This window comes from Protopterus annectens, chromosome 16.part0 (assembly GCF_019279795.1).
Source record: "Protopterus annectens isolate FY-2018-M chromosome 16.part0, PAN1.0, whole genome shotgun sequence".
Classification (NCBI taxonomy): domain Eukaryota; kingdom Metazoa; phylum Chordata; order Ceratodontiformes; family Protopteridae; genus Protopterus; species Protopterus annectens.
Window position 1 is genome coordinate 620,872,151 of NC_056750.1, and position 27,082 is coordinate 620,899,232.

The 27,082-nt window shown below is 42.0% G+C and overlaps 1 protein-coding gene across 1 annotated transcript in view; it reads right to left on the reverse strand.

The window, feature by feature from the left end:
- The window catches only part of GOLGA2 (golgin A2), a 1,989,954-nt gene that overhangs the window by 585,663 nt on the left and 1,377,209 nt on the right, over positions 1 to 27,082 (reverse strand). Inside the window, exons 22-23 of the mRNA XM_044058153.1 lie at positions 18,964 to 19,063; positions 3,692 to 3,738 (exon numbers count right to left, since the gene is read on the reverse strand). Of these exons, the coding sequence (XP_043914088.1) occupies positions 3,692 to 3,738; positions 18,964 to 19,063 (147 nt within the window). The remainder of the gene's footprint in view (positions 1 to 3,691; positions 3,739 to 18,963; positions 19,064 to 27,082) is intronic.

Here is a 27,082-nt window from a genome sequence, read left to right on the forward strand (position 1 = left end):
TTACCAGCCAAGACTCCTTGCCCAGCATGGGAAGAAGTTGCTGTAGAGTGAGCATCTTGAATTGTGGTATGAGTAGGAATGTGTTTAGGATGGAAAGATCCAAAATAGGTCTCCAATCTTTGCCCTTCCTTGGCACCAGAAATAGCCTGGAATAAAAACCTTGACCTTGTTCGTGTGTAGGTACCTCTTGAATAGCTTTCATGTTTATAAGATCTGAAATTTGCTTTTGTGCCTCTGCCCTATGATTGTGTGGCAGGTTTGGCATGCCTTTCATTTTTGGAAGGGTATTAAAATGGAATTTGTAGCCTCTGTTTATAATGTTCAGGATCCATTTGTCCTTTGTGACAATATGCCAATTTTTTGAGAATAGTGCCAGCTTTCCTCCTAAGGGTGCTGCCATTTGAGACCTGGATGGCATGCAAAGGGGAAAGTCATTGGTTTTGCTTTCTGAAAGATTGCGAGTTGTCCTCACCACCTCTTTGTGTAGGAGTTTGCCATTGTCTGCCTCTGTACGAGCCTTGTGTTTGTCCTCTGCCCCTCGGGCGCCTGCATCTGCCTCTTTGGGGTCTGTCTGTGGCAGGAAAGGACCAGTTTTTGTAAGGCCAATTTCTACTAAAACGTGGGGGGTTGAACCTGCAGTAATTCTTTCACAGTTTGCATTGATTTAGCCTTTTCCTCCATTTTCCGTAATACTTCCTCAGCATTTGCCCCAAATAGTACATCCTTTTGAAGAGGGGCGTCTAGTAATTTAGCTTTGACATAAGGCAAGGCTTGTTCCTTGAGCCAGGCATGCCTACGTATGACTGAGCCTGTAACAGCAGCTCTACATGAGGCCTCTAGAGCATCAAAAGCACATTGTAAGGTATGTTTACCCACTTGTTCTGCACTATGCATCAAATCCTGCAACTCCTTCATGTCTGGTTGTTCAGGTTGCGACATTTTACTTTTCAATTGAGATAGCAGAAACTGTTGGTATTTTAGCATATGAAACTGACAGTTTAAGGCCCACATGGATAAGGTAGCCGAGGTATATACCTTTTTTCCCCACCTTTCTAAGGATCTGCAATCTCTCTCAGAAGGCAATGGGTTTTTGGCAATGGAGGCCTTAACTCCCTTGGGCCCCCTGTGAGATGGTTTCTAGATCAGCAGCATGGCGTTTGGATAGAAATTGGTGTGAGTCAGGAACCCTGTAGTACCTGTCAGGCTTAACTGGAGCTGGAGGGAGAGAGTCCGGGTTAAGGCAGGCCTCCGAGTAAACATCATCTAGGATGTCCAGGACAGGAGGTATAGCTAGAGGCCTGTGCTGTGGTAACAAAAGAAATTCCCTGAGCCTTTTCTTGGAATCTGAATAATCCTGGCCTTCCCAGTGGAAGTGTTCCCTTAAGGTATGCAGAGTTTCACCAAATGAGTAATCCTCAGGGGGGGATACAGAAGGAATAGATTCCTCTGCATCAGAGTCTTCAAAAGGAGAGTAAGACTGTTTCTGATAATCAGAGTGCTCTGAAATAATGGAGCCCTGATCAGAGGAGGGGGAATCTTCCTCCACTCGGAGTCTTTTGTCCAGAGGTGGCTGAGAACCTCTGATTAGAGTAATTAAATCCTCAGCCATTTTAAGCATCTGTTTCTTAGGCATGGGGCCTGGAGATGGGCCCTGTGTAGCTGGTCTCTTAGGGTGCATGGTAGCTTTAGACTTGGTGAAAGCCTTGATGGAGAAAGAAGAGGAAGGTCTGAAGACACCTTGAGTGGAGGTGGACCTGTCCACATTCTGTGTTTCAATGCCAAGCGTGGCTTCGGTATCTGTAGTCAGGGTGTGGGCCGAGGAGCCTGCGACCTCGGGTACAGGAGACACCGCCAAAGATGTGTCGTCGGTAATCAGGGGCTGCGCAGGCGCCTCGCTGAGAACCGGACCATGTGTAGTCGGCTTTGGCGTGGTGTCGGTAGAGGCCGCGGACCTCGAGTGTCGGTCCTTGTCTTTGCATTTTTTAGACAAAACCAGAGTCAGAGTATCCGACGACATAGTATAGTTAAATGCTTTCCCAAAATAATGCTGGGCGAACTCCGCCCGGTGCTTAATAGAGATGTCGTGGTCTGGGCCTAAACAAGGTATACAGAGGGAATGGAAATCCTTATGCGGTATTTGCTTCCCACAAGAAATACAATTATTAACTTTGCCTGACATCGGTCTGAGGCAAGAAAAAGTTTCCCCAACGGGGTACTTAGCTTTTAAGAAGACTTCGGTTCCAAATTTTTTGTAATCTCAGGAGCTGGCCAACCGGCACTTGCGAACTGCTTCTGCTTCGGGCACCGCGCGGCAAAAAAGACTGAAGAAAATGGCGTCGGCTGGTTCTTTTATACCCCTGTCGCACTGATGTCAGGGAAGAAGCGATGACAACCGACGCCAGACCTAGACTTTGGAATTAGGCCGACCGAGGACCCGCCTGACGGCAGGAGAACCCATCTGTTATGACTGCAGCTGTATGCACGATGAACATCTGTGCGAAGTTTTCTTAGAAGGAATGACTCGTACTCCACTTGCTTTATTTTCATCATCAGTTAATAGCAGCTCCTAACTGACAATGGACCAGTGATCCACTGTCTGCACATTTTCCCCCAAATTACAGTAATGTCATGGCTGAGGCACACCCATCAGTTGAACAGTAAGACCACCACTCAGGCTAGTCCGGACAAACTGACAACACAATGGTCCTTTTTTTTTAAGCATCTACTGAAAGTGAAGACCGTACGCAAGCTGGAAATGACAATACAAACACAAGTCAGAAAACTGTCAGGTTTTCTTACCTTCCACTTCACAGAGTTAAAATTAGCCAGATGACCTTATGAAAACCACTATCAACATCATAAACCAACAGTTTACACTGATTCTGTTCAATCGTATCAGTCACTGTGTTCTATCGGACATTCATTGTGAAAGTGTACTTACAGCTACCGCAATGAATGCGTGGTTGCGATAATACGCAAGTACACATCTTTCTTAGCCATTTGTCTTGTGTGATGGTCAGCCAAGCATTTGAGTGAAGAGACAGAAGCTCTCTACTACCTCCATAAGTACATAGTCAGGCAAGCCTTTAGGGACACTGGATCTGCCTGCCGGAAAAAGGACTCCTGAACCCTTGGTTTTCCAGATTCCCATTATCTACTCTTTGCCATCCACAAAAGAACCACTTGTGTCATGGCCACCTCTATCTGAGGAGGATTCAAAGGACTGACTCTAGGGTTTTCTAAACAAAAGATTTTTACCATCCTTCTGATTCTTGTTAAAAAATCATTAAAGACTCTCAATTCTGGCACCTGTGGCACATGGCATCTTGCCATCTGGTTCACACCTCAAACACTTTCTCCACTGTAGTTCCAAAGAGTGTAGAACCAGCACAAGAGGCATTAGAGGAAAAACACCTTAGAAGTGTCTGCAAAAACCACATGGGGAAAGTCAGGCATTACGCTGAATGGTAATGCCTGCACCTGCCGCTATAGCCTCTCCATCATCTGTGCTACGAAGCAAACATACAAGATATTTGTGATGTTTAACAATGTTCACAGTGTTGTTCCCAGTTATTTCTTACAGTCCTGTGGGATCAGCTTTGACGAAGTATTCAGAAAGTAGCTTGTTCTGCTAGATCCATCTGGAAGATATTCATAGAGAAATAATTTAATACTCTCAGGACAAATTTACCCAAGGTGTAAACATACTACACAAACGTATTAACTTCCCTAGATTCTCTGTTAAAAAATAAAAAAAAGTTAAACCAGAAAGCTTGAGTCAGGTCTAGTAACCCACCTGTGACCCACAGGGTTAAAGGACTAACGAGAGTCTTCTTCTTTCAGCTTTTCCCAGTTAGGGGTCACCACAGCAGATCACCTGTCTGCTCATGATTGGCAGTGGAATTTTACGGTGTCGAGTTGCCAGCCCGGCACCCAACCTTCCACAGAAGGCACACGCATGCACGTTCTCATGTCTAGGGCCAATTTACAGTATCCAATCCACCTACAGCATTGTCTTTGGGATGTTGGAGGAAACCGGTGCTCCGGGAGGAAACCCACGCGACTACAGGGAGGACATGCAGACTCCGCACAGAAGGCACCCCAGCCGAGGATCAAACCAGAGCACCTCTTGCTGTGAGGCAGTACTGCTAACCGCTGCACCACAGCGGCCACTAAAGAGTGCAAAGAATTATTCCAGATAAAACCATTTTAGATAGCAGATCTAGGAGATTCTCTCACCCTCATATTAGAACAAGAACACTCATCCATCTAACTAACTACATAAACTACTTGAAACTTTAGCAAGGCATCATTATTCTTCCCACATGGAGTGCATCACAGATAGCATCGCCTATATCTGCTACCTAAAGTGGTTTGATCCAGACTAATCCTGTGTACTCTGTTTTAGATTCTGTGTTAGAGGGATAAACTGCATAAAACTCATCTGTGATCTCTCTCTGGGTGGATGCAGCAACAATCACAGTATCAACTGCAGGTCCTTTAGAGCAATACTGAGAGACTTTAAGGAGGACATGTTGGTTTTGTGGGTATCACTCCCATAGTGTTTTGTTCCTGACATTACTTCCTAATCTTCACGTCTGTAAGACAATCTGCATCCACAAGGTAAATGGAGCAGAATGATGTACCTCAAAAATCACTTGCTTATCCTGAGAGGGTGGTTTGGTGGACCAGGATTCCCTCTGTCTCATTAATTCAAAGCCTTTGCTGAATATGGCATCTTCAAGAGGGGATTCTGGGGAAAGTTTTCTTTAGAACAGAGCAAGTGTTGTAACTTTAAGAAGCATTTCAAAGTGAGGGCACGTGCATATAAATAGCAAGCCTGTGCAGGCAGCAGTGCCATTTTGAGACAACAGCCAGTGTTAACATGCATGAGTGCAGTAATCACTCTGCTTATAAGTTTAAGATACTAAGCCTCAATCCTGATGTGTTTGTATATAATAAAGCTGCTTGAACTGAACCAATAACTTAATCTGTTTTATCCTGATAGCGAGCAACATGGTGTTAGAACCGGGATTGAGTGTGCAACTTCTTCAAGCCATGAGGTGCAGAGTTAACAGTGAAGGTACATTGAGCAGGCTGGGTGATACAGTGCTCAAATGATTAAAGAGAGGCCAGAAACGAACTTTGGGTAACCAAACTCGCGCAAATGATTTATTTTGTAAAGAAAACGATTCAAAGCATTCGAAAAGCACAAAACGCTTTATTAATCACATAAGCAGCACAAACTGCATTATTAATGAAATAAAAGGCAAACAACGCATTATTAATTAAACTAAATATTTGAAACCACGACATTTGACAGAATTATCAGAAATTCTTATGAGGGTGTTCAGTTACTTCCGATTTGCAGAACAAGCATGCTAAAAGTAAAACGAGCACAGAAAAGTATTATGAGCATAAGAGGTCAAATGGGCATAACAGTACAATAAAAGGGCACAATAAGCATAAAAAAGCAAGGCAACTGCATGTTTTTAGTAAACGACCATGTTTTGACATGAGCTACTATTTTGCACTGACCAAAACTATTCAAAGCATAACTAGAGTTATTCATAGGTAGGTACTAAGCTATCGGCCCGTGGGCCTAAGTAAGCCTAGCCAACAAGGTTCCGGCTTACGCCACCCAAGAAAGTTATGAAAGTATTTCAGTGTGTGCTTTATTACAATTATTTGGAAGAGTTTACTGTATGTGAAGTACAGTTATTTTGCAAACTGCAGTCAGAATACAGTCATTTTGAAAAGTTTCTTGTGCTGTGTATATTTTATTCGGAGAATGCAGTCATTTTGAAGCGTTTCTTACACTAAGAAGTGGTTCCGTGAAGTATATTGATTTCAAGGTGTTCTTGTGCTACAGAGACTTATTTTACAAAGTGCTGTTATTTTGAAGAATCTGTTGTGCTATTGAGCATAGTTACAAGTTCTGGCATAAATTTCTGGCATGTATGTGTGTATGTTCATACATAATTCCAAGGGTCTTTATTACTATGTGTTGCTATGCAGAGGCATTTTGCAGACCCATTCCACTTGTGTTTGCTCATAATAATGCAGAGAATTGGAGAGTATTTGTGCAGGAATACAATATTTTCATACAAGCGGCTTTTTCTGACAACGATGCAAGTACGAGGGCATTTATTTTGCTTAACTTGGTGTTGTCAGAAGCTATTGAAAGAGAGCATTCATTTGTGTATGCACCAGCAGCATATGCAGGAGAAGGGGAAAACTGCCATATTGCTGTACAAGCTGAGTTAAGGAAGGAGCCTGAGTTCTTGAAACATAGATTCAGTAACCCCCAAAAAAGTGTTACATTGGTGAGGCACTTATTTTATACAAGAGACCAAAAGTCAGGAGAAACTTCTGCAGCTTAAACTACTGACATGAGAAACAAAGCTAAAAGTGCAGATTTGGTGATGTGAAAGACGAGTTGATAAACTACAGGCTTGTGTGCTTTGTTAATCATGCTGCAGTGAGAAAAGTACAGTTTTGTACCTACCATAAATGTAGATGTTCGAGGATCCCCATTGCTGCAGTCCTTACTATTGGGTATAGTCCGCGTCCCCGCAGTCGCCCAGATAGCAGAGCAATAGGACGGCGTCAGCAGGCACAGACTGACTGACGTACCGGCGTCAGGGTACTCACGCGCATGACCGACGCCATATCAGTCTTTTCTTGCCCCAGATGTCAGAAGACCCTAAAAGACAAGGCCCAAAATACCTGCACCAAAAACATGTACAATATATACAAGAATATATACAAAAATATAAGCATGTAATCTCACCTACACAACCACCCCAAACACAGAGGAAGGGAGGAGTAGAATTGGACTGCAGCAATGGGGATCCTCGAACATCTACATTTATGGTAGGTACAAAACTGTACTATGTTCTTCCTCCCCCATTGCGGCAGTCCTTACTATTGGGTAGAATCCCAAAGCAGAGGTAAGGGAGGCTGGCAAATCATAAAGAAGCAGGAGCTGACAACATGCCCTGCAAAACAGCTGTGGCAAAACCAGCCCTAGACTTAGAGTAGATAGGAAGGTGATAATGCTTAGAGAAAGTATGCACTGAACTCCAAGTAGCTGCTTCCAAAATATCCTTAGTTGCCACCCCCCTTAGAAATGCTGTTGAAGTGGCAGTAGCCCTAGTGGAATGAGGCCTAATCCCAGCTGGAATCTCCTTGCCATGATGGGAATAACAAAATGCAATGCAAAAGCCAATCCACCTGGAAATAGTTTGTTTTGACACAGGCTTGCCCTGTGAACTCAAAGCAAAAGAAACAAACAACTGCTGAGACTGCCTGAAATCCTTAGTCCTACTTAAATAATAATTGCCTGTGTACATCTAAAGTGTGCAAAATCTTTTCCCCTTTATTTTGGGGGTCTGCATAAAAAGTGGGCAAATGAATAGTTTGGTTTAAAGCCACACTGGAAACCACCTTAGGCATAAAGGAAGGATTAGTACGTAATGATACCCTATCCTTATGGAAAATCAAAAATGGCTCTACTGCCATAAGGGCCTGCAACTCAGACACCCTTCTTGCAGAAGTAATAGCCAACAGAAAAGCAGTCTTCCATGACAAGTATTTCAATTCAGCAGTAGCCGCAGGCTCAAAAGGTTGTAGAGTAAGTTTCTCCAACACAAAATTGAGATCCCAAGCAGGAGTAGGAGCTACACGCATCATTGGGGTCTTATATTCTTTGCCTCTAAGAAACTGCTTGAACAAAGTGCGAAAACAATGGTGGGTCACAATCATAGTGAGCTGAAATTGCTGCAGCATGAATCTTAATGGAAGAGAAGGACAAACCTTTGTCCAATAACTCAGTAAGATATTGAAGAGCCACACTCAAACTAGGCTCAGAAACCTGCAAATTCTTTGCTGTACTCCAAAATAAAAATCTCTTCCATTTTTCTGCTACTTTTTCTTGTACTAGGTCTTCTAGCTTCCATAATCACATTTAAAACTTGTTGAGGAAGTTGAGACCTGCTGTGTTTCAACACAGAATATGCCAGGCTGTTAGATGAAGAGAGTGAAGCTTGACATTGAGCAGATGACCATTCTTCTGAGATAACAGATGAGGAATCAGAGGTAAAGGCCATGGAGGCTTCCTTACCAGACTCCGTAGTAGTGGGTACCAGTGTTGCCGAGGCCAATCTGGAGCTATCAAAATCATCCTTGGCCTGTCTTGTCTGACCTTTAATAGTACCTTTGGAAGAAGAGGCAGAGGAGGAAAGGCATACACATGAAGGTTTTTCCAACTGAAAGACAGAGCATCCACTTTCCAAGCTGTGTGATGAAACCCCTTTGTGCAATACTGTGGCAGCTGGTGGTTTAGTGGAGAAGCGAACAGATCTATGTCTGGAGTCCCCCATGACACTGTCAATTTTTGAAATACATGAAGATCCAGTTTCCACTCGTGGGGATCCATGATTTGTCTGCTTAACACATCTGCTAAGGAGTTCTGTGCTCCTGGCAGAAACCTTGCCTGAAGAGTTAGTTGCAAGCTTAGCGCAGTCTCCCATAAAATCATTGCTTGCCTGCATAGAGGATAAGAATGTGTTCCCCTTGTTTGTTGATGTACCACATGACAGTTGTGTTGTCTGTTAGAATCAACACCTGCCCTGGAAGAAGTAACTCCTTGAAAGCCATTAATGCAAACTGGACTGCTAACATCTCCTTCATGTTGATATGTAGATGCTGTAGTCTGGCAGGCCACTTGTCTTGTATCCACTTTCCATTTAGATGAGCTCCCCAAGCAATGTCCGAGGCATCTGTCGTTAAAATCTGACTCGCCTCTGGCGGGTCACAGAGAGTCCCTTGTTTAGGTGACATTCCTGAGCCCACCACAAAAATTCTTTTGAAGGCAAGGTATTATTTGAATGACAGTGTCCAAATCCTGGCAGTGCTGTGTCCATACATTTTGATATACCATTGTAGCTTCCTCATATGCAGTTTGGCATTGGGAAGCACCAGAATACAAGATGCCATGAACCCTAATGCTTGAAGGACTGTCCTTGCAGTCAGCACGGACTGATGAGATAGTTGATGGAAGTAAAGTGACAGACTCTTTTGTTTGTCCGGGGTTAAAAAGGCCATCTGGGCTGCTGTATTCAGTCTCACACCCAGAAAGCACATGTCTTGAGAGGGTACTAGACTGGACTTTATTTCGTTCACAGAATACCCTAGGCATCTTAGCACTGCTATAACATATTCCAGATGCTGTAGGAGGTCTTCCTTTTCTTGAGCCAGAATCAGGCAGTCGTCCAAGTAAGGATAGATTTGAATTCCTTGAAGCCTGAAGTAAGCTATCACTGGAGCCAGAACCTTTGTGAATACTCTGGGCAGTAGATAAGCCAAAGGGCAATGCAGAGAACTGATAATGAGAATTTCCAGCTCGAAACCGCAGATACTTCCTGCAACTTAGTCTGATAGGCACATGAAGGTAAGCTTCCTTGAGATCTAAAGTTACCATCCAGTGATCTTTGCCCAGCAGAGGTAAAAGTTGTTGTAACGTCAACATCTTGAACTTTGGAATGTCCAGAAAAGTGTTGAGGAGAGATAAATCCAAAATTGGTCTCCACGTGTTCCCCTTCTTTGGTACTAGGAACAGGCGAGAATAAAATCCTAGGCCCCTTTCTGATACAGGGACTGGCTGAATGGCCCCCATCCGGAGTAACTGAGAAACTTGCTTGTGAGCCTCCTTTCTTTGTGGAGGAGGAACGTCTGGCATGCCTTTGAAAGGGGCATTGTATGGAAATAAAATCTGTAACCGTGGTGAATGATATCCAACACCCATTTGTCTTGAGTAATTAAATCCCAATTTTCTTTGAAAAGAGACAGTCTTCCTCCCAAAGGAGCTGCCAGACGAGAATCTACTGGCAGCTGAAAAGACAGGTCATTGGGTCTGTTTACGAAAGGACTGACCCCTGCCCTCACCAGAAGTCTGAGCAGGTGAACTCCTGTTCTAGGCCTAAAAGAACCTTGAGCCCTGCCCCCGCCTAGACCTACCCCTAGACTGGGAATCATAAGCAGGATATGTCCACCCCTTAGCAGGCCAATTTCTACTAAACTTGGTGGCTGCACCTGCAAAAATCTTTAACAGTTTGCATAGACTTAGCTTTGTCTTCCATTTTCTTTAAAACTGCTTCCACAGGCGATCCAAACAACACATCAGACTGTAAAGGAGCATCCAAAATCCTTGTCTTAACATGCTCAGCTAAATTCTGATCCTTCAACCAGGCATGCCTGCGAAGAACAGAACTAGTAGCAGCCACCCTCGAGGAGGCCTGTACAGCATCAAAACCACATTGCAAAGAATGCTTACCCACTTGTTCAGACACATGAACCAAATCCAGCAACTCTTTACACTCAATACCTTCAAAGCATCCACCTTAGATTTTAATTGTGAAAGGAGATAATTCTGATATTTTAGCATGTGAAACTGACAATTCACTCATGGCTAGAGTGGAAGAACTATACACTTTCTTTCCCCACCTATCCAAAGCCCTTGCCTCTTTATCAGTGGGAACAGGATTTTTAACCACAGAGGCCTTAACACCTTTAGGCCCTTGAGAAATAGTTTCTGGGTCCCTTGGACTCTTAAACAAATACTTATGAGCTTGGCACCCTATAATACCTATCAGGCTTAACAGGAGCAGGAGGCAAAGAGTCAGGGTTCAGTGAAGCCTCTGCAAAAACATCTTCCACCACATTCAACACAGGAGGAATAGCTAAGGGCCTATGCTGGGGTAAAAACAAGAATTCCCTAAGCCTTTTCCTAGAATCAGAGTAATCCTGGCCTTCCCATTTAAAGTGCTCCCTCATGGAATGCAGAGTCTCTGAAAATGAGAAATCCTCAGGAGGAGAAGCTGTAGGAGTGGAATCATCCACATCAGAATCAGAATAAGTAGGATACTCCTGCAAGTCTTCTGCAGAAGACTCTGAAGCCTCTGAACACTGTTCAAAACTATCAAGCTCCGGTTCCACCCTAGGCCTCTTATCAGGCGGGGGAATAGAACCTCTAATCATAGTAATCAAATCTTCAGCCATTTTAAGCATATGTTTCTTAGGTACAGAACCCGAAATGCTAGGAGAAGCCCCCACTGAAGCTGAACTAGGCCTACCTCTCAAAGAAGTTTTGGCAACAGAAGGAGAGGCTCTAACTACCTTGGGAAGAGAGGGAAGAACAGTTACCTGAGAAGCCCCCTCAGCCTGGCCTACCTCCTGAGAAGGCACATCCTGTAACAGTAAAGTTTCTGCCTGAGACTCCATGGAAACTCCTGGCAAAACCTCTGGCTCCACTGAGCCTTCTAAAGAACCGGCGTCCGGGACTGCGGTTCATCAACCCAGGGCTTAAGCTGTTTTGTCCTGCTTCTTAGGCTTGCGCTTCTTAGGCGCCGGAGCATCCGGCGGCATTTTATAATTGCAACGCTTCCCAAACACTAACCTGGCACAGTCTAACCTCCTCTTAATAGTGCGTTTGTTAAACCTAGCACACAACCAACAACGTCGTGCTCAGGCCCTAAACAAGGTATACACAAGGTATGGTAATCCCTATGAGGTATCTGTTTCCCACAAGAAATACAGTTATTCACTTTTTCTGACATCCGGTTAAATACTGAGGCAAGAAAAACAAAATGTTCCCAACGGGTAGCACTTAGCCAACTCTGTTTCGGTCTGAAACTCCGGTTTCGGAAATATTTCAGAACGCCAACCTGCAAAACTGCTTCTGCATCGGACCATGCGGCAAAAGACTGAGGATATGGCGTCGGTCATGCGCATTAGTACCCTGGTACTGGCGTCAGTCTAATGCACCTGACGTCAGCCTTATACTCTGGTATTCGGGCCGACTGGACGCGGACTATACCCAATAGTAAGGACTGCAGCAATGGGGAACGAAGAACATCATTCTGCTTTGTGACAGTGATTTAATGTTGTGCAAAGCTATACAGATTTGTCAAATACATGAGCTTACACAAAGGCACACAAATCCTTGAGAGTGATAAGAGCATGATTTCAGCTGCCTCTAGAGAAAACGTAGATAGCATGCAGCACATGGTCAACAGAAACAGGCCTAAGCACGTGCAGATGCAGCCTCTGCAGGATTCCCAGGGAGAACCCGTAACTTTCCAGTAAGTTCTAAGACTAGCTCAGTAAAACAGGCATGGTCAGTGCAGCATAAGGGTGAGTCTGCAAAACCCAAGTCAAGTCTTATTGTTAACTGTCGTAACTGTAATGCCAATGATGAGTCTAAAAGACAGAAGTGCTTAGCATTTGGTCAGCAATGCCTCAAGTGTAAAAAATGGAACCACTTTCAAATGTTTTGTAAATCAAGCAAGCCTCATTCATTAATTAAGAAAGGTCACTCAAAAAAGCAAGTTGATCAAGTAGAAAGCTGCAACTCTACTTTCTATGTAGATGGTGCATCAGTGGTTGGTGAAAAGGTTAATGCAGTAGATGCATTGAAAAGAACAAAGTGTTTTGTACTGTCCTGTTCAATAAAAAACCGACAGAGCTCAAAGTCGACACTGGTTCAAATTGTAATGTTATGTCAGCAGAAAGCTTTGCTAGAGTAAGAGCTGGTGAACAACTTAATTTGGTCAGCTGTGCGAAGCTTGTTGCTTATGGAGGTGAAGAGATTCAAACTGAAGGCTCAGTACTGCTTTCATGCTGCTCACCTGGGAACAGTTACAGCTTGCAATTTTATGCAGTCAGAAGACCTGTGCAGCCATTATTAGGTCTCAGACAGTTTAAGAATGAAACTGCTTTGTTTTACCAAAGAAGCCCATTATGTAAGCACATGTCCTAGTTCCAGTTTCACCAATGCTATTTTCTGAGTATGCTGATGTTTTCAAAGACAAGCTAGGTAAATTTCCAGTTGTGTACTCCATGAAGTTAGACCCAGGTTGTCAAGTCCAGTGGTCAAACCAGCGAGAAAAGTTCCTATAGCTATGCAGGACAAAGTCAAGGTCCAGTTAGACAAAATGGTGCAACAAGGTATGATTTGTCCAGTCACAGAACCAACTGAATGGGTATGTTCCATGGTAGTTGCTCATAAGAAAAGCTCAGATGAAATAAGAATATGTACTGACCCAACAGACGTAAAGCATTAAAAAGGCCCCACCATCCTATGGTTACAGTCGAAGAGGTTGCTACCCTCATGCCAAATGCCACTGTTTTCTGTCTTAGATGCAGACAGGTCATTTTGGCAAGTAATGCCTGATCCCAAATCTTCACTACTGACTACATTCAGTACCCCATTTGATAGATAATGATTTCTCAGAATATCTTTTGGAATAAATTCTGCCACTGAAGTCTTTCAGCGTGTGATGCAGCAAATTTTTGTTTGGGTTAAATAATAGTATATGATTTACTAGTTGGATGCAATGGTGAAAAAGAGCATGACAGATACCTCAGGAAAGTCCTGGACAGTGTGTGTGTGAAGTGAATTTAAAGCTCAATCCTCTGAAATTAATTCAGGCTACCAGAAGTTACTTATGTAGGTCATTTATTTACCAGTACAGGCTTACAACCAGACCCTTCCAAACAAACAGCCATTCTTGAGATGGCAGCTCCAGTCAATGTCCAAGCCTTACAACGTTCCCTTAGTATGGTTAACTATTTGGGCAAGTTTATAGTAGACTTCAGTGAATTATCAGCGCCTTTAAGAGAGCTGACATGCAAAAATGTTGCCTGGTCATGGTTGGAACACCACCAGAGAGCATTTAATGACCTTAAACAGAAAATTACCAGTTCACCTACATTGAAATACCATGATGCCCACAAACCAGTAATTCTTTCCTGTGATGCTTCTAAGTTCAGCCTTGATGCAGTTTTTCTTCAAGACGGCAGACCAGTAGCCTATGCATCTAGAACTCTTACCCAAACTAAGATGCATTATGCTCAAACTCAGAAGGAACTTTTGGCAGTTGTGTTTGCACGTTCAAAGTTCCAGGATTATATTTATGGCCGAGCTATCCAGATCAAGACCGATCATCAACTTCTAGTCAGATTTTAAAGAAGCCTACAGCTCCAGCAAGACTACAAAGAATGATGCTCAGATTACAAAAGTACAACTTCAAAATGGTCTGTACAAAAGGCAAACTTCTTTATCTGGCTGATACCTTACCCAGATCGCACAGAAAAGCTTGGTGCAGAGAATTTTGACTTTGATGTCATGGAAGTGCGTAATTTTTCTACCACAAGACTAAATGAGTTAAAAGTACATACAAAGGCTAATCCAGTTTTGCTAAAGCTCAGCCACTTCATCAATGCTGGATGGCTGTCAAAGCAATCTTGTGTACCAACAGATGTGCAGCCTTATTTTCCTTACAAAGATGAGATGTTGATGGAAGATGGTATCATTCTCAAAGGTCCTAAAGTTATTGTTCCAACTTCCTTACAACATGAGTACATCCAGATTTTGCATTGTGGCCACCCAGGTTCTGAAACTACAAAATGAAGGGCGACAGGACTAGTATTTTGGCCTTCTCTATCAAAAAACATTTATAAAGTGCTTTCATCTTCATCTTGTTCAGTATGTAATGGTACTAAACCACATTTGCAAAAAGAGCCACTTCAGCTAAGCCAGATTCCTAAACTACCTTGGTCAACAGTAGCCACTGACATAATAGAGTGGATCAATCAGAATTACTTAGTGTTGGTAGATTCTTATTCAAACTGGTTTGAGATCGATCTGCTACCTACCCTAAAATCCAGTACTGCTACTACTAAGTTGAAATGTCGTTTCTAAGTCCATGGTACTCCACACAAAGTTATTTTGACAAAAGTACCCAGTTTACCGTCAGATATTTCAGAAATTTGTAAAAGAGTGGGACTTTATCCATAATACTAGCAGTCTGGAATATCCACAGTGAAACGGCCTGGCTGAGCATACAGTACAAACTGCAAAGCAATTACTAGAGAGGTCAAAGTTTGACAACACCAATGTTTTCTTGAATTTGCATAATCTCAGAAATATACCCCGTGACAATTTATTTGGCTCGCCTGCTCGGAGACTTCTGTCTAGGCAAACCAGAACAATTTTGCCTATCAGTTTCAGTTTGTTGGTGCCTAATGCTAAAGACACCAGAGCAATTAAAGCCCAACTACTTAAAAAGCATTCATTTCAGAAGTTCAGCTATGGCAAAATGAGCAGAATTCTTCATCCACTGAAAGGAGAGAGAGTCAGGATGCAAATGGTGAATGATTTCGATCGAACTGGTCAAGAGTGAGGTGTATGTGCCAAGCCAAGATCCTACTTAGTGGAATCTGAGGGTAGAGAATACAGAAGAAATCACAGGCATCTTCTTCTGGTGTCTGAAGCGATATCGCGGCATCAAACCCTGTGATACAGACTCTAGATCTCAGAGCAACCCAGACGATGTTCCTATTCCCATTCCAGATGATGTCCCTGAAGTTGAACATTCATTAAAGATAGTGTCTATTGCTAAACCCAGCTCTAATTTTTATGTCACATGATCAGGTCATATTTCTAGACCTAGTGTAAAATACACAGCAGCCTAGACAACACTGTTTTATTTGTATTTAGTTCTGTATGATTGCATGTCAAAAAATTAGTTCTGTATAACTGCATGTCAATGAATGTTGTAATTTCAGTGTATGACTTATTTCTCAAAGATGGAGGATGTAGAAAAGAGTGTGCTGTAACTTTAAGAAGCATTTCAAAGTGAGGGCACATGCAAGCAGCAGTGCCATTTTGAGAGAACAGCCAGAGTGTTAACATGTATGAGTGCAGTAGTCAGTCTATCAGTTTAAGTTACTCAGCCTCAATCCAGATGCATTTGTATATAATAAAGCTGCTTGAACCGAACACACAACTGTTAGTCTGTTTTATCCTGACGGGACGAGTGTCACCTTTCGATACTCCAAGTTTGTGCCTGATGTGAGGTAGTCCATGTCTCATTTTACAAGTCCTCTTCCTAGTGGAAATGACCAGAATTCCAGAAGACTCTGTCAGAACCCAAACAGGCTCACTGAGGATGTCTGTTTTGCTCCGACACTGTGTACCATGAAGAGACGACTGAGAAGATAGCAGGGTATCATGGAGTGGAGCCAGTGCTGATGGATGCTCTGTAGAACACCTCAGTGGAGATGTCAACATCTGTTATATTGAGAGCCATTCCAGGTCCACTGGCAAGAGGGAATCTAGCTCTGGAACAAACCCCAAATCCTACTGAACAGCAGGCAAGCAGTGCCGAAAACTTAAGACTCAATCTAGAGGATTCAGATGGCTCTGGGGTAGAGATCAGCACCAAACACTCAAAGAGCGATGACTCAAAAACAAAAAATTCCCCATGAGGTGACACCAAAAAAGATGGTGAAAAACTGTTGCAAGGGGCTGACCCTGAGATCCACCTGTCACAGAAAGGCAGTGTTGAGTGTGTCAGACTTGTCATAGTTGGAGCAGAACAACTTGTTAGTGCCGAACATAACTGCTACAGAAGGAAAACTGTCACAGAGACCACTGGTGCAAAGACAGACATGGGGAAAGGACCTAAAAGGGTTGAAGGGAAGCCATCCCAAGCCATCCAAAAACTAAAGTTAGGGGTTGGGGGTGGGATGATACTCAACTGTATGTGTGTCTTCATAAGTCCCACAATGTAGGTTTCCATTTAGCATCAGAAGGACCTGAATGATTTCACAGACTTGGCAAAAGGATATCTGGAACAAAAAAAAAATTATTACAATTCTCATTCAGACGAGTGCCTGCTAGAAGATTTAAAAGAAGATTTAGCTTTGATGACCTTTCTCTTTAATGACAATAGATTCAGCTAAAGGAGACCTGCATACCACAGTAGAAGATGCAGAAGAATTTTTTTCCTTCCTAGGAATCCTGGGATCCTAAATGGTCAGGCTTCATTTGTCTTCATTTTCTTAGGGTCTCTCTGCTTTTCTCAGATTTATCTGAGGAGCCTGCTTGATGGTCCAGAGGTAGCAGACCTTTTAATATTAATTTGTTTCTCCTGTCAGAGAGGGATTTGCTCCCAAATTTGTGACAGATGGAGCATTATGCATCTAAATATTCCAGCACCAAGCACACCATGCAGCTCATGGGGGTTCCTGGGGCAGAATTTTATGGCCACACTTTGAACATTTTTTAATGCCCTTGTCCATCTTAAGCAGTGGGGCATATATCCCACAAAACAGCACCAATGTGAAAATAGTAAAAGTGCATCATGGACCACAGATACTCCAGGATATGGCTCACAAATCATAACTGAATGAACGCTTAACGAATCACACGCCCTTGTGTGTTAGGACTTCATCAGATACTATAAAATGCTCCACACACACATGTATATGTATATATGTATATATATATATATATATATATATATATATATATATATATATATATATATATACACACACACACACACACACAGAAGTTTGCTAATACAAAACTGAATGACTGAAAAATTGAAAATCAATTACCTAATTTACATAAATTAAATGAACTGATTGTGCAACATGTAAAACCTTTTCAATAAAACCAGATCTTTACACCAAACTACGTATTTCTAACAATAGAAACTACTCTTAAAAATGTACTGTAGTGTAAAATGATAAATAGAACTGTTTTCATAAACTTCTTCTTCTTTCAGTTTTTCCTGGTTAGGGGTTGCCAGTCACAGCAGATCACCTGTCCACTCATGATTGGCAGTGGAGTTTTACAGTGTCAAGTTGCCAGCCCAGCGCCCAACCTTCCACAGAAGAGACACACACGCACGCATTCATGCCTAGGGCCACTTTAGAGTGCCCAATCCACCTACAGCATGTTTTTTGAACTGTATTCTTAAATAACTTATCATAAAATATACTTCGCCTAAATATATCCAAACATGTTAGCACAAAAAGGCTTATAACGCAAAAGGATTTTGTGTACATCACCGCCATCTAGTGGCTAAACACCAGTTACACACTATAAATATCAATATAAAAGCACCCCATGAAGGATCATAGTAATCAGTATTTTGAAAACAAATCCCACAACTAACACTACAACACTATTTCTAAGACAAAAAAAAAAAAAAAATCAGGAAACAAGTTTAACTCTTTTTTTTTTTTTCCTAAAAAAACTTTTAACTTTTTCACAAAGTGAAAGAAGATACACCTGGGAACTAGCCAACTCTCTATGAGGAGTCAAGGCCAAGAAATAATTAATGTAAATAATGAGTTTAAGCAGGGAATTATAACAGAATTTTAAATATTATGCTATATACACAAGAATAAAGCCCAAAGGTTAGCAATTAGTTAACCAAAGACGAGAGCACATAGCTGTTGCTAGATGGATTGACATTTTCCAATGATGGCAAAAGAGATACGAAGCTAGGAGGGTGCAAGGGATTATGGAAGGGAAGAAATTATAGGAGTTTAAAGCTAAGAGCACTGGCAGTTGGCCAGACTGGATCAAATGAGTGGTTCCATACCCTAACGTCTGAGCAGACAGACTGAGGGAAAAGGATCAGTGCATTGTACATAACGGAGTACACTATTTTCATATTTTTTGGTCTGTGTGGTATCCTAAACATATCTATTTGTGAAGCCTCTAGAATTCAAGAACAGCCAGTTAGCAGTTTTGTTCCACAAAGCAAAATCTTATAAGGACACTTTATGAATCTTATTTCCTGCATTTTGCAGACCAGTGTTTAGGAAGCAAAACATCACAAACAGGACATAGTGGTAAGTATACTTAAAGGAAGTAAGAATTCTAAACTGCAAATCACAAAACTACAGACAAGTAAATAAGGCAACAGCATTTAAGAACGTATAAATGGTTGTGTTCTCTCAGCAAGCAAATTATAATTTTCTAATTGCTATATAACCAGTTTAAGTGGAACAGCTGCATCACACCCTTCTCAAGTCTGAAGACTACTGGAAAATACCACAGCTCACCCTCAGATACAAAGAAAAAGCATGCTGTCTTACCCTGCATCCGAGCTAAATCACCAGTTTCAAGTTCTGCAGCCATAAGACCAATCCTGTGCTTCATCTCCTGATTCTCCTTGGTTAACAATTCTAACTTTTCCTGCGAAACAAAGAAAAAGACCGAAGTTGCTCAACCAGGAAGAAAAATATATATATATAATTAACACGCTTAACATATTGCCATAGCTCTCAACCTTCCATCTCCAAAATGAGGAACACTAGCCCATATAATGTGGAACAAATGGGCAAAATGTGGAACACACACTAATGGCTTACAACTTCAACTAGGAAGATCATTGGATGGTTTAAATATGCTCCTTTTACTTATAAAAATATCTTTTAATGAATTATGATGCTTTTCTATTTACCATAGATATCCGTTAATTTCCTAATACTGAATGTGTGACAGACCCTTTCAATGCGGAACATGAACTTTTTAAGACTGCAAATGACGTACGTTCCTCATAATGAGGTACACTTGAGAAGTATTCATATTGCTACAATAAGAATTCAAAAAGAAAGCATGCAGCTAAACATTTAAAAATATTATGCTACTGCAACTGCACAACTGCTTTTTAGGGAAATTGACCTTTCACTACAGTCTGTAGAAGAAACAAATTAAAAGAAACAAAACAGAAGATGGGGTGGAGAAGGAACTCTACAGATGAAGGGAATCTAAAACTGAACTAAAAAAGTTGCAAGCAAGCCTGTGTCAGACTAGAAAAAGACTGTTTGATTTTTAAGTGAAATAAGACAAAATGTGAGCTGAAAGATACAACCTTTTGACCTTTGGATACATTGGCCAAAGGAAGGCAAAAAAGGTAAAATACAACTGCATAAATTACTCTTCATAATAAAAGATGACTGAAGTGCCCCATTCTCGTAATGTTAGACAGGTTACATGATTCCCTCAGACAGCACTCCAAGACTGGCAAAACATTCTCCATTAAATGGGATGAGTAATGATATACACTTCCAAAGCTGAGTTTGGCAACATACAAAATAGGTTAGTATAACCACAGATCAAAAAGATAACAGTTCCACAAAACCAAGCAAGTCAGAAATATGAAAATCTACAAGGAGTTACAACAAGGATAATACCTTTCAAATGCCCAAATGTTTGCAGAATGTCCAGATTTTTGCCTCATATCTTTGGTTTGCTCCTCAGCCCAGCCACTGGGGATTCACAAGCCAGTGCATTTCTTTGTGCCGGTCCCAAGCCCAGATAAATGGGGAGGGTTGCGTCAGGAAGGGCATCCGGCGTAAAACTTCACCAAAACATTTCATGCAGATACCAAGAAAAATTTTTATACCGGATCAGTCAAGGCCCGGGTTAACGACTGCCACCAGTACTGTTAGCCTACAGGGTGCTGGCGGAAATTGGGCTACTGTTGGCCGAAGGAGGATACAAGGCGGAAGACATGGGCGAAGGCAGGAAGACAGGAGAAAGGCTAGGACTGTGGTAGTGAGGGTCAGAACTTTGAATGTTGGCAGTATGACTGGTATAGGGAGAGAGCTAGCTGATATGATGGACAGAAGGAAGGTTGGTATATTGTACGTGCAAGAGACCAGATGGAAGGGGAGTGAGGCTAGGTGTATCGGAGGTGGGTTCAAACTGTTTTATCATGGTGTGGATGGGAGGAGAAATGGAGTAGGAGTTATTCTGAAGGAACACTATGCTGAGAGTGTTTTGGAGGTGAAAAGAGTGTCGGACAGAGTGATGTTTATGAAGCTGGAAATTGATGGTATAATGATGAATGTTGTTAGTGTGTATGCTCCACAAGTTGGGTGTGCAATGAATGAGAAAGAAAAATTTTGGAGTGAAATGGATGAAGTGGTGATGACTGCACTCAAGGGTGAGAGAGCGGTGACTGGAGCAGATTTCAATGGGCATGTTGGTGAAGGGAACAGAGGGGATGAGGAAGTGATGGGTAGGTATGGTGTTAAACAAAGGAATGCAGGTCAGATGGTAGTGGATTTTGCGAAAAGGATGGACATGGCTATGGTGAATACGTATTTTAACAAGAGGGAGAAACATAGGGTGACCTACAAGAGTGGAGGAAGATGCACACAAGTGGATGATATCTTATGTAGGAGGGCCAGTTTGAAGGAGATTGGAGACTGTAAAGTGGTGACTGGAGAAAGTGTAGTTAGGCAGCATAGGATAGCGGTTTGTAGAATGACGTTGGTTATCAAGAAGAGGAGGAGGAGTGTGAGGGCAGCACCAAGGATCAAGTGGTGGAAATTGAAAAAGGGTAACTGTGAGATGGAATTCAGGGATGACTTAAGGCAAGCACTGGGTGGCAGTGAAGAGTTACCAAATAGCTGTGTAACTACAGCAGAGCTAGTAAGGGAGACGGCTGCAAAGGTGCTTGGTATCACATCTGGACAGAGGAAGGACGACAAGGAGACATGGTGGTGGAATGAAGTACAGAAGAGTATACAGAGAAAGAGGTTAGCAAAGAAGAAGTGGGATTGTCAGAGAGATGAAGAAAGTAGATAGGAGTATAAGGAGATGAAGTGCATGGCAAAGAGAGAGGTGGCGAAGGCTAAGGATAAGGAATATGAAGAGTTGTATGAAAGGTTGGACACTAAGGAAGGAGAAAAGGACCTGTACCGATTGGCTAGACAGAGGGACCGAGCTAGGAAAGATGTGCAGCAGGTAAGGGTGATAAAGGATAATGAGGGAAACGTACTCACAAGTGAAGAGAGTGTGTTGAGCAGATGGAAAGAGTACTTTGAGGGGTTGATGAATGAAGAGAATGAGAGGGAGAGAAGGTTGGATGATGTATGGATAGTGAATCATGAAGTACAATGGATTAGCAAGGAGGAAGTACGGACAGCTATGAAGAGAATGAAGAATGAAAAGGCTGTTGGCCCAGATGACATACCTGTGGAAGCATGGAGGTGTTTAGGTGAAATGACAGTGGAGTTTTTAACCAGATTGTTTAATGAAATCTTGGAAAGTGAGAGGATGCCTGAGGAATGGAGAAAAAGTGTTTTGGTACCAATTTTTAAGAATAAGGGTGATGTGCAGAGCTGTAGTAACTACAGAGGGATTAAATTGATCAGTCACAGCATGAAGTTATGAGAAAGAGTAGTGGAAGCAAGGTTAATAAGGGACGTGATGATTAGTGATGAGCAGTATGGTTTCATGCCAGGAAAGAGCACTGCAGATGCGATCTTTGCTCTGAGAGTGTTGATGGAGAAGTACAGAGAATGTCGGAAAGAGTTGCATTGTGTTTTTGTAGACTTAGAGAAAGCATATGACAGGGTGCCTAGAGAGGAGTTGTGGTATTGTATGAGGAAGTCAGGAGTGTCAGAAAAGTATGTAAGAGTGGTACAGGATATGTACGAGGGTAGTGTGACAGCGGTGAGGTCTGCGGTGGGAGTGATGGATGTGTTTAAGGTGGAGGTGGGGTTACATCAAGGATCAGCTCTGAGCCCTTTCTTATTTGCAATGGTGATGGACAGGTTGACAGACGAGATCAGACAGGAGTCCCCGTGGACTATGATGTTTGCAGATGACATTGTGATCTGTAGTGAGAGTAGGGAACAGGTGGAGGAGACTCTAGAGAGATGGAGATATGCTCTAGAGAGAAGAGGAATGAAGATCAGCAGGACTAAGAATATATGTGTGTGAATGAAAGGGAGGATAGAGGAATGGTGAGGATGCAAGGAGTAGAGGTGGCGAAGGTGGATGAGTTTAAATACTTGGGGTCAATAGTTCAGATTAACGGTGAGTGTGGAAGAGAGGTGAAGAGAGTACAGGCAGGATGGAGTGGGTGGAGAAGAGTGTCAGGAGTGATTTGTGACAGACGAGTACCTGTAAGAGTGAAAGGGAAGGTCTGCAAGAGGGTAGTGAGACCAGCTATGTTATATGGGTTGCAGACAGTGCCATTGACAAAAAGGCAGGAGTCTGAGTTGGATGTGGCAGAATTAAAGATGTTAAGATTGGCACTGGGTGTGATGAGGGTGGACAGGATTAGGAATAAGTATATTACAGGATCAGCCCAGGTTGGAAGGTTTGGAGACAAAGCCATAGAGGCAAGATTACGTTTGTTTGGACATGTGCTGAGGAGGGATGCTGAGTATACAGGAAAAGAGGAAGGCCTAAAATAAGGTTTATGGATGTGGTGAGAGAGGACATGCAGGTGGTTGGTGTGACAGAGCAAGATGCAGAGGACAGGAACAAATGGAAACAGGTGATCTGCTGTGGCGACCCCTAACAGGAACAGCCAAAAGAAGATGATGATGATCTTTGGTTTGCTCCTCATACAATTTTTGGTTTTCTGGCAAATTATGGAGTACTGAAATCACTAAATAATGACATACATTTGCATTTCAGTGTTCATATCCTTCAGCAAATGCATGCTAATACAAATCCTGTTATTATAGCAACTTTAAGTTTTTAACAGCAATAACTACACTGTGCCCTTATGTTTTGCCTTGGTCTCCCTTCTGCCTACCACCTCCACCCCACCCCCTACACCCCAGTATTTTCAGCTCTGCCCAGATTTCTTGTGCCAGGAAGTTGACAGGTATGAACAAGATACTAAACTGACAGGACAATCCCAACTACATCCCAGCTATGGTGGTATATAAAGTAGCTGCATACCTCTCAATCACATCAAAATGCTTTATAGAGACATCCAATTCAGAAATTCCTACCTCAACAGAAAAACTGGAGTGTACAAAATAAAGCAGCTACACTCTGTCAACATGCAGTTAGGATACCTTCTATGCAACAGACTAATATTAATTTACCATGGCATCATGGGGGGCATTACATGCTATATGGCTGCAGTACCAATCATATTAAATTAGACAACACAGTTTGCTGTCAGTTCATTTGGCAGAGAGGAAATAAAATCTTGTCTAGGATAGAGGCAACTCAGGTTCAGTCAGTTGCTCAGACATAGAGCCTGCATGGGGGGAAAAGAATGATGTGATGGATCCTGCTCACCTCATTTGGGTGTGGGGGAGGGAATGTGTTGGACCACAAGGGAAGATGCAGGCAATGAAAGTGATACTACTGCTGTGCCAAAGTCTACTGCTGCAACACACAGGGGCAGGCAATAAGGGATACGCCACTACAGAGGTGGGGGTATTTCCCTCATTACACCATTGCATGCCCACTGTCAGAGTGTCAGCCAGCATTTCAGTGGGTAGGGCTTAAAGAAGAAAAGCCCGCTACTAGTAGCATTATGAAAGCCCTTTGGTAGGTTCCTGCACACTAAGAGGACAGTGAGCATTTTTTTCCTCCAGTTAGTAGCTACATATGTATGGCTCTCCTGGAAGGTAGACCCTCTCAGTGTAGGATCAACTGACAAGAGGAGCATCGCATGAGTTGGGACTTGGAGGATGCCTGATGTCATCAGAAGCTGTGCAGAAGAAAAAAAAAGTGAAAGTGAAAAATGAAAGGCATCACAGTTTATTATCCTGCAATTGCAAATATTTCCATGGCATAAAAAGGCAAATCCACCACACTGTCCTGGTTGATGACACAACCAACACAGATGGCATCACCATTCAAGCAGACATTTACATCAACAATTTGCCTGTGACAAGACTAACAATAATCTCCTGTAAGAAACAGGTGTACTGGGGAAAGGACAAGATGCCACTGTGGAGACAGGAGCTTACTGTTGCAGACAACCTCACACAACTGTACTATGATAAATCAAGGTCTCAGACTTTACAGTGGTAGATGTATAGAACACCAGATTGTGTGTCCAAACACTTAGCAAGTACAGCACAACTGCAGTAGCAAAACTACCCCCAGCTCTGAAGCCAGCATCTAACCTGTAGTGAATATATAGATGGTGGACCAAGCACAGCAGCTTTGCAATTAGCTGTGGAGGTTTTTCTCAAATAAAAGATAAAAGAAACTACCTCTCCTTACCTAAACGTGATCTAATGATATAATGTATAGGCTTATTTGCTGAACTACAACAGAATCCAGTACAAGCAGCTACCCAGTTGGAATTTTTTTTCCTTACAGGGGAACCCACTTTTCTAGTTGCAAAACAAAGAAAAAGTTGATCAGATTGTCTAATTTCTTTAATTTTAGAAATTAAGCCAAACAACTGTCTTCACAAATCTCTACAATGCTAGATGTGTATACATTTTGAAAAAAGAAGCAAGAAAGCTGGATCTTTTGATTCAGAATAACATCCAAGATTAGGAATTTCAAAGGAGCAGCGCACTACTGAAAGGAACGTTATGTCAATGCTGCTAGAACAAAGGCCCGGTTTCAAGGGGATACATGGTCTTCAATGAAGCAGTTCTATGGCACATAAAGATAAAGCCATGCCTATGCTTTAGATGACCAGAATGAATAGTGACTTGGACACGCACAGCAGCTCACTGAGAAGGATGGATGCTAAGAGTCTGTTGCCAGCTCACACATCATGGGGGGAGGGAGACAGCTCTGCCTCATGACAGTTTACACTTAGCAGTAGCACTAAGTATCTTCCAGTGGAGTTCAAGCCTGCTGACCTCATAGTGTCAGAATGCATCTTCCATTAACAGCCATGGGAAACTGTGTACAGGCATTCTTCTCCCTGGGAGATAACAATGGCATAGGACTCTCTCCTAGCCTGGGAATGCACAGCTCCAGTACCCTCAGAAGAAATGGACTACCAGGGTGTCAGCAGTGGAATGAACACAGAATATCCTGAAGAGAGAAAAGGATGGTCTTCGGTATGAGATATCAAAAACAAATACCATCATAACAAACCCAAGCAATGTGCCTCAATGAATAAGTGACCAAGAAGAAACTTTGCAGTGTGGAGGGTGTGATGTTCACTTCCTAAATTACGTTATGCATTTAGTTCACTTAATACAAATCAAACTATAAAATACGTGCTCCAAAATAAGCAAAAACATAGGTAATCCACAGTTGAGTTAAAAATGGAATATGGTTTATTGAAACACACAAATGACTGTGCTAACTAAAACCAAATCTAGAAAGCTAGAGACAAATTACAATCTCATTAGTACAGGCTAGCCAACTAATCAAAACATTATTAATAAAGAAACCAAACTAAAAAATGACTGACTAACAAAAAGATCTACCAATAGACATATACCAGAATAAATATTAACAAATATACAACTTTTAACAAAGATCGCTTTCATATCAAATATATACTACATCAGGTTTGTGTGTCAATAACAAATCATATCAATGAATGTGTGTGTACATATATATATATATATATATATATATATATACATATAAAAAAACGAAAACTTAAATAGGATAAAAAAACAAAAATAATTGCTAAGCTGGAAATACAGTGATAAATATTACAAATAAAGCACTAAGGCCATAGGGGTCTGTTAAAGTGAGGCATCTAAGAAAACAATTAGTTTTTGAGAGTGTAAGACTGCACTCAAGAGTGAGAGAAAAATTTTCATCATCTTCCACAGAGAAGAAAGTGAGAAGGAGCAATTCAGAAAACACTTATATGGACCAAAACACATCTACCACAATCAAGCATTTTTGCCTCCATAACCTGCCTTAACAAACTGGGACATGCATAACCGATTTTCCAAGGTCTTGACAAGGGTAAGATTTGGTAGGAAACTTAGGTTAACAAATATAATCAAAACATGTTTTGTGGCTATTCCCAGGCAGAGATTTGGCCCTGGAAGACTTCAGAATGAAGTTCAGTCATGACCTAGATGGCTACCAATATTAAAATGTTTTCCAGATGACTTCTCTTTGGGCAGCACAGTGGTGCAGCAGTTAACATTGTCTCACAGCAAGAGATTCTTTGGTGTGATTCTCGGCTAGGGTGCCTTCTGTGCAGAGTTAACATGTCCTTCCTTTGTTCATGTGGGGTTTCCTCAGAGTACTACGGTTTCTTCCCACATTCCAGACATGCATCTGGAGAGTTACTCCCCAGGCCACAACTAAAAATAGGCTATGTCCTAGTCGTACTTTCCCAGTTGACAAATGTTAAATAAATAAATAAAAACCCTTACAATACTTACCATAATAGTTCTCCTTTGATTAGTGATCACTACAACTATTAATCATAACATTCGAGTTACATCCAATGTGCTTTCTTTTTTATAGTCACAGTTTTCAACTGTACTACTATATTCT